The sequence below is a fragment of the Cydia splendana genome, chromosome 21 (genome assembly GCF_910591565.1).
Source record: "Cydia splendana chromosome 21, ilCydSple1.2, whole genome shotgun sequence".
NCBI lineage: Eukaryota > Metazoa > Arthropoda > Insecta > Lepidoptera > Tortricidae > Cydia > Cydia splendana.
This window is the reverse complement of record NC_085980.1, coordinates 5,163,347-5,175,877: the sequence shown is the minus strand read 5'-3', so window position 1 is coordinate 5,175,877 and position 12,531 is coordinate 5,163,347. Positions and strand designations below refer to the sequence as shown.

The window sequence follows — 12,531 nt, the reverse complement described above, 5'->3', positions numbered from 1 at the left end:
TCTCTATATAATCTTTGTACATATAGTAGTAAGTTTAGCATAATTGACACTAACAATTTTGTTAGTAAATACCATATGCCTATGGTGTTTTTGACTAAAGGCAAGTGTTGCCTTTCAAATTATTACAAAAGACAAATAGCTTTATCGCTATCATATTTACTTGACATTTCTGCCAAGAATTTGGCAGACAATTCTGCTCCTATTGAGCAGCCCAGTATGAACATGGAATTGGTTCCAGTCATAACCAATGATTTAATAGATTTAAACTAGGTGTTAAGACAAAAGATTCTGTCTCTGGCAATTTAGTTTTAAATAAATATAATGAAAAATACTGCAAACATGGAAAGTATATCCACCTGGTGCATCAAAATATTCAATGTATTAGAGGAAAAAATTTACAGATAGAACTTTTTTTGAATGATTTTAATATTGATATTTTATGTCTTACTGAACATTGGTTAAATAATAATGAATTAATGCCCCAATTTAATAATCACCAGGCGGGAAGTTCGTTCACCAGACTTAGTTCCATACATGGTGGGTCATTAATTATATTAAATAGTCAGTTAAAATTTAAGGAACGTAAGGACATTGTATCCATGTCTGTTGAACGGACTATAGAACTAAGTGCAGTAGAATTAGAGCAATTTATTGTTGTCTGTGTGTATAGGCCGCCATTAAGTAATTTTGAATTATTTGAAAACATAATGGAATCTGCCCTGCTTAAAATATCATCTTCTAGTAAGAAATTGCTTATATGCGGCGACTTTAATGTAAATATTATGGAAAATTCAACAATGTCTTGTAGATTATTGAATCTTTTTAAATCTTGTAATCTCAACCACATGTTTATGGAGCCCACTAGAGTGACTGCTACTAGTGCAACCTGTATAGATAATATTTTCACAGATATTTTTCCTATTGCTAAAAAAGTTATCAGCAATTTAGAATCAGACCACTTAGGTCAATTAATGGTATTTGAGGCATTAAGGAAAAATACCATGAGAAAACAAATAACTTTTGTACCAGTAACCTCGGACCGCGTGGAAAGAATGAAGCTAAGTTTAGTTCAGGCGCTACCCTTTTTGTCTTCCGATATGAGTCCTAATAGTATGTATAATTCATTCTTTCACACTTTTATGGATCATTATAATGCGATATTCACCTCAAAATCGGTCGTAGTTAGTGGTGCATCAGTTTTTAGTGAGTGGGCTACTGCGGACTTACATCAAAGAAGACGTGAACTGTATGCCTTATATGAGGAACGGCGGTTTAATCAGAGTGATGAATTTAAAGAACATGTGAAGGAGTATTCGAAGAAGTTTAAAGTAGATTGTCATATAACTAAGCGAAATTATCTAAGTCAGAAAATAAAAAGTAGTTCCGACATTGTTAAAGCAACCTGGAAAGTTATAAATGTGGAAACTGGTCGCTCTAAACACACAATTAAAGAGCTTAAACTAAACATTGATAACAAAATTATAGATTCCAATTTAGAAGTAGCTACAGAATTTGAAAAATTTTTCACCGAGGTACCAGTATCCACAACTAAGGATTTAAATTCATCACCCTCATCTGCTGTTACATTATTAAAACATAACGCTCCAGAGTGTTGTGGAGACCTTCATTTTGAACATGTTTGTACCTCAGATGTAATAAAGGCGTTTAAATCAATTAATGTCAAAAAAACTAATGACCTCTGGGGAGTCTCTGTCCATGCTGTCAAATCCTTAGTTGAAATTGTAGCGCCTGACTTGGTAGTTATATTTAACAACAGTGTTGATTGCGGCGAGTTTCCTGATCTAATGAAACATAGTAAAGTAATTCCTTTATTTAAATCTGGTAGCAGCTCTGACCCCACTAACTTTAGACCGATATCTGTGCTACCAACATTTAGCAAGATTTTTGAAAAATTAGTTCTTTCTCAATTAGTACGACATTTTAACGTTAATAATTTGATGCATAATAAGCAGTTTGGTTTTACACGGGGTCGCTCAACAACCGATGCCGGTGTTGAGCTAATTAAGCATATTTTCGATGCCTGGGAGGAGTCACGAGATGCTTTAGGTGTCTTCTGTGATTTATCTAAGGCCTTCGACTGTGTTTGTCATGAAACATTAATCAGGAAACTTCATTATTACGGAGTTAGAGGATCGGCACTGAATTTACTTAAGTCCTACTTAAATGGTAGAATACAAAGGGTCGATGTGAATGGACAGCGATCACCTGGGTCATTGGTCTCTATGGGTGTACCACAGGGGTCAATATTGGGGCCTTTCCTGTTCCTTATCTACATAAATGACTTGCCATTCCTTGTTAAGACCCACCATGATATAGTATTGTTTGCAGACGACACCTCACTTATTTTCAAAGTCAAACGACAGCAACAAGCTTACAATGATGTAAACAATGCCATTTCAAAAGTAGTAAATTGGTTCAATGTTAATAATTTATTGTTAAATGAGAAAAAGACTAAATGTATTAAGTTTGTCACTAGTAGTAACGTAAGGCATGTGCAAACAAGTGTCATTGTGAAGGATGAGGAATTGGAATTAGTTGATAGTACAGTTTTTCTTGGTATAACTTTAGATTCTAAACTCCAGTGGGGTCCCCATATTGCTACTCTTTCGAATAGACTGAGCTCTGCAGCTTTTGCAGTGAGCAAAATCCGTCAGTTAACTGACGTGAAAACAGCTCGATTAGTATATTTTAGTTACTTCCATAGCATTATGGCATATGGTATTTTACTGTGGGGCGGTGCTTCAGAGATAAATACCATTTTTGTTCTGCAGAAGAGGGCTATTCGAGCAATATACAAAATGAACCATAGAGACTCACTTAGAGATAAATTTAAGGAAATTGACATAATGACAGTGCACTGTCAATACATTTATGAGAATATTCTGTATGTACATAAAAATATTGTAAATTTTAGGAAAAATTGTGAAATTCATAATATTAATACTAGAAATAAACATAAGCTCGCAGTGCCCTTCACTCGGCTCCATAAAATTAAAAAATCATTCATGGGTAATTGTGTAAGATTTTATAATAAACTTCCAAACCATATTACTGAATTATCTATTAATAAATTTAAGAATTATGTAAAGCGTAAACTTATTTCTAAAGCTTATTATACCACACAAGACTACATGAATGATATTACAACGTGGGATTAATTGTTATTCGAAATGATTATTTATTTATTAGGTACATTTGATTATTGATGAGGAAATGGATATTCCGATGTAATACTATCTACTTCTTTTGTTACTTATGCTTTTTTTTGACATTTAGATTTTATTCTAGAAATTCTAGACTAGTATTTTTTTATACAATCTTTTTAATGTTTGACGATCCTTTTGTGAAATTCTTAGTGTTAAATTTGATATGTATAATAATCCAATTTTATTATGAAATAATATTAACATCAATAAATTGCTCTGATAATTAGATTAAGATTAATTACGATTCATAAGAGCTTGTTGCTAGGCCTACATGAATAAAGTATATTTTTGATTTTGATTTTTGATTTTAAGGTTGACTACACTTAGAAAGGTTTCACAAAAAATTGAGTCAAGGCAAAATAGTTATTTACGATACAAGTGCGAAAAAGAGGAAATTCGAATTACCTATTCGCACTTGTATGGTACAACGTTTTACAGTAAGTACATATGGCCCTATTTTCCCGCACTAGTGCGTAAAATAGCACTTCGTGCGATGTCAAAAGTTTAAAGGGCCATATGTACTGTAAAACGTTGTACGATACACGTGCGAATAGGTAATTCGCAACTCGTGTCGATTTAAAACACTCCCTTCGGTCGTGTTTTAATTTATCGCCACTCATTTCGAATTTCCTCTTTTCCGCACTTGTATCGTAAATAACTATTTTAGATTTGGCAAATAGCTGTCAAAAGGCTTAAAAATTTTTAGAGCTTTAATATTATGCAGTTAATTGTTTGTATCTGTACGTTTTTGCATGATTATTTTACTATCTTAGGATCTGCAAATACAAACACAAAGTATGATTAGTGCATTAATTTATTTCAATCGTATAAACTTCACATTCCAGCTACAACAGCAGCATGTTCATAACAATAGTAATTATACAATAACTTTTGTGATTGAATTCCTAAAAAATCACCTGTATATAAACATGCCACATACAGGTAACACCGGAGACAAATAAAATTATACAAGATTAAATAACACTTTCTTAGGGCCACTTGCACCATTCACTAACCCGGGGTTAACCGGTTAAACCTGGAGTTACCATGGTTACCAGTACAATTTGACACTGGGTTAACGGTTTAACCGCTTAAGCCCGGGTTAGTGGGATGGTGCAAGTGGCGCTTAATGTATTATAAGTTTATAACAGCTAAATTTGTACTAAATTAGAGACAAGTGATCAAATATTGGAAGAAAATTAGCGTGAAATTTATTAATAACAAAGAAATTATATTAACAAGAAACGGTTCCTCTCTTGTTCTATCACAGAGACTAAAGGTCATTCGAACGTCACCAACAAAAACAGAAAGAAGCCGATTTTCATTGTATTCCGCGAAAATAATATGTTTCATTTACTGACTCATTCATTGCTTAGGGTGGTATTCCATTTGTTCAATATCTTGGTCCAATGTCATTGCGTCTCACTCTCTCATTAAGTCACTAAGCAAAATGTGAGACAAAATACACATGGGGTCATGGGACAAAGAAAGACATGTGGCATCCACTCTAAGCTACACTCTACTACTACATCGCTGACACCGCTATGCCATAACCGACAAGATATTCCCGGTATGTAAAGAAAATGCTTCATACATGCATAACATTAACCCCATGACCGCTAAATGCGTCAACTGGCGCGCGCGGCTACAGCCTAATGTCAACTTTCGTGCAATCCTACAAGGTTCAAGATGATATATGACAATAGGCGTGGCGTTAAAAGGGTTAACGACAATGTTTGGTGAGTAACGTTGAATTTTTGAAACCTTTAACCTATGGAAGGTAAAGGAAAACAATCTTCATGTATCAAAAAGTGTCCGTCAGAAAACCTTAAATAGGTGGCGTTACAATACGTAGAATACTTGATAAAAAAATTGAAATCATTGACGGCGCACTTCACTCCGTCAATAGCGCCTACGTCCTTAGCTACTCTAGCGCCACTCTGGAGAGATTTGGAACTATTATTTACAGCTGACTGCTGGACACTTTTACAACTGTTCTACCATAAGAGATTTTGCTCCTTTTACTCTATACTCCACGTTTTAACCTTTTCGACGCCGTGTCAAACACAAGACTGTCACTCGGACGCCACGTCACCGAAGTGTCATAACTGAAATTGAACTTTATGCATATGCACGTAGGTTTATGTTGCTCTGTGGTCTGTCACAGATTAATCCGTCTTTGCCGTTGGACCTGCGGTGCGGATATATCCGTCGTTGGCGTCGAAAAGTTTAAAAATGATCACATATACAGAAAATAATGTGAAGTTAATTCTGCCAATTAGTAAATAAATACACTTTATAATAAAAATAATTGTAAATATTCGAAAATGCACAACATTAAACGTTAAGCGATTCTCTAAGAAGTTATTATGTACAAAATACAAGGCAATAGCAGACTTCACGCTCCATGCCATCTAGCGAGTCCTTTATAAGTAAGTTTCGTATCTGAAAAAAGAAAAGTACTTTAGTTATTTGTACAGCAAGAGATCAAAGTTTGATATTTCTTCGAGTGCTTATTTTGAGTCCCGTGCAAGCGAAAGATTCTATAATAATTTAGAATCTTGAGCGTAGTAAGGGATTCAAAAGCGCACGAGATGTAAATAACTTTGATCTCGTGTAGTACACAAAATTTTTCATCCTAAGCAGTGAGAACATACCTAGAGGGACAGAGATAATAGAACCCAAGTATATCGGACTTGTATTAGACCCCGCATGTTGAAATGACATTTGACTATAAAGGTCACTTGAATGTCATTTTGCTCACTGAGTGGGTGTGACTGAGTGGGAGTGAGTGATGTTTTTAAGAAGCAAAGTACCCTTGTTCGAGCTGCTGAGGTGAAAAATATATTACTACACGTTTTGTGTGGTGGGGAACTAAAAGCTGCTGTCACGCTCGAAGTAAAAAAGACAAGTTTTGTGGGCTCCAATTTTCGTACTAAAAACTTAAAGAAAGGCAAATGAAAAGAATGATAATACCGTTAAGGGGTCATCCATTAATTACGTCACACGAATTTCTAGGTTTTTTTACCCCTCCCCCCCTCCTTGTCACACTTGGTCACATTTGGCAAACCCCTCCCCCCTGGTGTGACGTCACATTTCTTCAACGAAATCGGCAAATATTTATTTAATATTTTATCAAAATATTTTTGACAAAAGAAATATTAGTAATTTTATAACCCAAAACTGATTGAGAAATAAAATTAAACGAATAAAAATTATTATCGTTTCAAAACCTTGTTATTTAAATGATAATTAGCGTATAAAATATATTTAAATACATTTTCGGTTACTGATGAAGTTAAAGTGACGTCACTAAGTTTGTGACTCCCCCCTCCCCCTTGTCACAACATGTCACATTTTCTTGACCCCCTCCCTCCCCCTAAACGTGTGATGTAATTAATGGATGACCCCTAATGACAATTAAGTACAAATTTGCAGGGTGTAAAAGCCAGAGAAAAAAAAACTTGTTTCTTCCCAGAACATGCAGAATGTGGAATGAGTTGCCTCCTGAGGTATTTCCTTTGCGCTACGACATGGGATTCTTCAAGAAGCAGGTATTTAGGGTTCTCAAGGGTGTTGCTTATGTCCATGGGCGACGATGACCGCTTCCCATCAGGCGGCTCGTTTACTGACTATCGCATAAAAAAAAGCTCTTTACCACTAAGATCGCAGCGCCTCCAGTCTGGTCTGCATCTCGTCCAATTCCGCCTCGTCCGGCACGGGCTCCGCCTCGCGGCTCGTGGACGGCGCCCCGACGGCCGTGGGCGGCGCCGGCGCTTCTCCCAGTTTGCCCTGCGTGAGCTCCCATAGCACCTGAAAAAATTTCACATAAAGAAAAAAAATACTATTTTTATGTTATCTTAATATGTATTTTTGTACAATAAAGAGTTTACTACTACTAAAATTATTAACAGAAGTTATAATTATTAGTCGCTCAAAATCTTGATATTTTTTCTCGCTGCTGGTGTATTTCTGTTTGGCTCTATGGTTGACTGAATACCTAGACTCTAGAGGCATTATTAAGTCCACTTGCTCCTACTATTCTTATGTGCAAAAAAGTTTCAAATAAATAATTTAAGACATCAGGAACAGGTGTCTGTCCGGAGACACCTCTGTGATTGATTCCCACCATAAATTGACAGATTACGCCAGACAGATCTGTACATAAATCCCTAACTAAGCTATAGGTTTACAGCAAAATATATTACCTCAGCTTTCAGACCAAAATGAACCTTAATCAAAAGGCCAAAAAGTTCTGCCTTGTATATCTATCTCTCCTGCATGATTTTAGCTATCTCAGATAGATAGACATACGAAAATAAACCTTAATAGTAAAGCAATAAGGTCCACAAACCTTGTCGACCTCACTCTGCGCCTCCTCCTCCATTTCCTCCTCATCCTCCACCGCAGACATGGTCTCATCCAGCATCTCCTCAATGATGCCAGCCTTCATCATCTCTTTGCTCATCTCCTGCATGATGTTGGCTATCTCTGGTAGACGGATGAGGGCTTGCATTGCTTGCATTACCTGTACAGTTTATTTATTGTATAATAAGGTGGATGGACTGTGAGAAATGATATGAAACGAACCAAGTGAATGATAAGATGACGGGCGACAGTGAGGTATGGAAGAAAAAGACATGCTGTGCCGACCCCAAATGAATGGGACAAGGGCAAGCAAATGATGAAATTATACACATTACTGCTGCTGGTGCTGGGCTGACATTATTTTTCTTATGTTGTAGAGAATTTATGTTATCGTCAACTGCTTCAACATAGCCTACCATGCCAAACATGGCCTCGCTTGTTAAAATAGTGATCTATCAAATATTCTCTTAATGGTCACCCTCTTTCTATTATTAAGAATTAAATATAGATAGCGATTTGGTAGAGTACAGTCACCTGCAATTATATGTTACACAACGAAGACCGCAAAAAATCTGACCTGATCTGATTTGTAGAGCCGTGTCACATATTTTTGCAGCCTTCGAAGAGTAACATATTATTGCAGGTGACTGTACCACTGTTATTTAAGCCAGGCAATTATTGGCATGGTTAGGCAATATTGATGGTTGACGGTATTATGGTTTTTGTTTATTGTAAAGTTTTAGAAAAATCAATATTTGTATAAAATTTGTTACCAAATATATTATTTGCAAACTAAAGACATGTAGTCATTTTTATTCAAATACCAAAACCAGGTGAATAGGGTATTATCCTACTAGTCAAATCAGTTACTTTTTTAGACCTGTCAAAACGATTTGCTAATATGGAATTTATATGAAACATTACATCGTGACGTCACAGTCAACTCACTTACTTTTTATATTTCTATCCAATTTATTAAATAGAACTTGTGTTTAAAAATAACTACTATCTGTGTTTTTCTAATAATTTACTGGTACTTTATTTCATGCATGGTGTAAAATAATTTATTTTAAATACAGTATAATACCCTATTCCTGGCAGTGGACAATTATGTAAGGAAAACCTTGTTTGTTACAGTTTGTAAATACTTGAAAGATTATTGCAACAAGAAATGCTTACCTCAGTAGACTTTTGCAATGACCCAGCAACTCTTAAAGTAGCTGCAACAAATTGAAAATTACGGTGTATTCCCATTTGTCCACGTCAGGTACAGATGGGAATAGGTGCATTCATATGAATCATTCCCATCTGTCCCGGTCTCATGTATGGCAGCAGTCACATGGGGTGGGGTGGGGACAAATGGGAATACACCAAAAACAACTTTTAAACCAATAAATGATCAAGAGATGCTTGGACAAAATTTAAACTTACTGTAAAGCCTTAAAGTATACAATACAAATAATGAGAGCTTGGCAAGCGCCTCAGGGAGAAAGGGAATGACCCCTGTTCTGAGTGATGGCTTGTCCAACAGGTCTCCATCGCCATACAGCGGAGTAACGCTGCTAGTATGATGGGGACCTTTGGACCCGGCATGGCTCAGAACAGGTTTTAGTTTCTTAAGTTTTGTAGGTAGTTAGAATATATTGTAATTACTTAATTGATGAAATAAAAAGACAATACACATAATAAAATGATAGTTGAATTACCTAACTGGTTCTTCATCTGCATTTGTACTGAGTTTAAATGTGCTTTGCTAGTGTATATTTTACTGATGGCCTTCCGTGACCGTATGATTTCCTTCGCCAGTATTGTGCACACCTGTTTATCGTTTTTTGTGGCTGCCTCCTTCAACGAACGTTTGATCTTTTCCTCTTCGCGCTGTATTGCTGGAAAACAAAGTAGTATAACGTAAACACTTTACTTACTCCAATACAAGAATATACAAATACGAGAAGCTTTAGTGTCTTAAAGATTAGTCATACCTCGGATTTGTCTATCCAAATTGTATCCTTCTTTGCGAAGTTTGTGTGCCCACTCGTTTACCTGAAATTAAATAGCTTATATACATTATTTATGGATTTCAGGGTTTGTGAATGTTAATGATAGGATGACGAACCATTTCTTTTGGATTTCGATCATTAGATTTGCCAAAGAGACCCATTTTGTTGGTAAATTAAGGAAATTTCGACACAAGTATCATTGACCAATTTGTTTTGACAGATTCTGAATGTGACACTTGCCAAGCCGATGACTTCATCCGTACTCTGATGATGAAACGGAACGTAAAAGATACAATAATGTTGTATCTAGATTTTATTCGGGTAATAGTTTAATTATTTATACAAAATAACGATATTAAAATAACATACATCAATTATTATGTTCGCCTAGGTTTACTCAAAATTGATTAATTTATAGCATCTGAGATATGCAACAGGATATTTGCGTCAATCGTAGCGTATACGTCACAAACTTGACAGTTACACTGTTGCCATTTTTTGAAATTACCCCGATACCAAGCTTAAAGCTGTCTTTACCGTTATGTAAAAACAAGTACACCGCCAAGAAATTGAACTAGCTAATATAAATCTTGAATGTAGTTCATGAAATAAACTAGACTACTTTTGTTTATAATACTAATTGATGCGAAAAGCAGTATGTTATTTAATAAAAACATAACAATATCCTTTACTGAGGAAACGTTACTCAATACACTGGTATTATTACTCAGGACTTTGCGGGTTTGCGGCATTTCTGTTTACTGTGAATTTATTGTGAATGAACATATAAAAATTACTCCATAAACTCTGTAAGTGCTGTTTTCCTGTGATTAATCACTGTAATAATACGGTGAAATCTAGGTCGTCTAACCGGGGAGCCTAATATTAGGTAAGTACTTGATTAATATCTCTATTCTTTGTATTAAAGTCGTTGCATTATAGCTTGCAAGACAAGATAGTTCGGATGTTGCAAGTCTTTTTATAGACATTCTAAATTTGTAAAATATTGGGGCTCTTCGTCTCATTCATCAAAAATGTTAAGAATCTGTAAATTGTACTCATTTTGGTACTTCATTTGAATTTAAACAACTGATGTCATACTTATCAGTTTTATCTTTTACTTAAGCGTTAATGCCGGTGCTCGGTATGTGTTAAATTATCACATAAACATAATACTACTTTTAATACTTTTGCGTAATTTAATTGATAGCAGATTGTTACATGCAGGTGTTAACTTAACCTAAAAAAACCGGACAAGTGCGAGTCGGGGCGCCCACCGAGGGTTCCGTACTTTTTTGTATTTGTTGTTATAGCGGCAACAGAAATACATCATCTGTGAAAATTTCAACTGCCTAGCTATCACGGTTCATGAGATACAGCCTGGTGACAGACAGACAGACGGACGGACAGCGGAGTCTTAGTAATAGGGTCCCGTTTTAGCCTTTGGGTATGGAACCATAAAAACATGTTGTCATTTTTAAATTTATTTTCATAATTCTAGTTCGTTGCATATGCTAGAATGTCACAATAATGTGACTACGGACTTAGGGTTTTTAATCTAAAATGACCATTGCGGTCTGTTTCTGCTTGAGTTTAATAAATAAGCAAAAAACTTTAATTGGATATACATAAATAGGTCTGAAATGGACCGCGTCCGCCATCTGATGACCCCTGGACTAGGTACTTGTTTCATGAAAGCTTGTTATTTTTAATACAAGCCTTTTTCTAATGAGAAAAGTTAAGAAAAAGCATGTAAAAAACATGTAATAGACCTTTAGGACTTGAAATAAAATGGTGATTTCATTTTATTTAAAGTCCTTTGTTTTCCCACACAAAAAGTAATTGAGTTATTGTGTTAAGGATCTTTGACCTGCACTCAGGTGTATATTATTGTTCTTATCTTGAGATAAGAACAATAATTACTTAACAACTACAATTATAGTTACAACATACAGGCTTTGTCAATTTAGGAATCTGTATTGCAAGAGAATTCCTTGGATATTATGCTGTAATTGGCACTCATTTGTGGTATTCCATTTTAAGTATGCAATAAACACTTTATTGCATACTGCACCTCGCAGTAAATAAGTATAAAGGGGTAATTTTAAGTTTTTTTGTTGATTGCATTTTCTTGTTTATTACCTTGGGAATACACATTGAAAGAAAAGGGCCTTGCATATGTGACTTCGCCCATGACTACATTAGTTCATGCTAGGCCACTGTTTCTAACTCATTTCCCGATCTCTCTTTATTTATATTAAGTAAGTACAGTGGAATCCGTTTATTATGAATCCGCCTATACTGACCAACGGCTTACTATGACGTAATTACTGTGCGAAGGTAGGTTTTCATATAAAATTCTTTGTGACAAAGTCGGATAAGATGACTTCGCTTATAGTGACAAATCGCTTACTATGACCTATAAATCCTATTTTCATGAAATTATGTCCGGTTATACTGACACTGCTGGTTTTCGTGGCCGTCACCACGTCTTTCCTAGTGAAGACGTCTGGGGCGTGCATGGCGTGTAAGTTATTTTAGTTTTGATTGGATCATTGGTACAAGGTTAATAAAACTCATCTCTCACAGAGGAATTTGAGCTTAATTTGGAAAAAATAACAAAGATAAGAAGTTAATCAACTACTTATGCTTTATATCAGCAGTCGGCAACCAGCCTCTCACTTGCGGCCCGCGAGCCTCCCTGGCTATTTTGTATGTAATATTGACAAATGACAATGTCTGGTAAAGTCATAAATATTAACAAAGTGCGGCCCACGTCCACTTCGTTGACTGCTATGTGGCCCTTGGCTGCTAAAAGGTTGTCGACCGCTGCTTTATATGATGACATCTGCTTAGTATGACGGATTTGTCACTTCCCTTTGATGTCATTATAAGCGGATTCTACTGTAAGTAACACTTTATTGTACAGAAGAGAG

General features: G+C 35.6%; 1 protein-coding gene across 1 annotated transcript; it reads right to left on the bottom strand.

The window, feature by feature from the left end:
- Positions 1-4,023: 4,023 nt before the first annotated feature.
- Positions 4,024-9,831, bottom strand: LOC134801162 (charged multivesicular body protein 3). Its single transcript, XM_063773706.1, has 7 exons — positions 9,712-9,831; positions 9,578-9,638; positions 9,302-9,481; positions 8,775-8,815; positions 7,582-7,755; positions 6,886-7,040; positions 4,024-5,672 (listed from the first exon to the last, which is right to left on the bottom strand). The coding sequence occupies exons 1-6, from the start codon at positions 9,754-9,756 to the stop codon at positions 6,888-6,890; spliced, it is 654 nt and encodes a 217-aa protein (XP_063629776.1). The 5' UTR covers positions 9,757-9,831; the 3' UTR covers positions 4,024-5,672; positions 6,886-6,887.
- Positions 9,832-12,531: the final 2,700 nt, after the last annotated feature.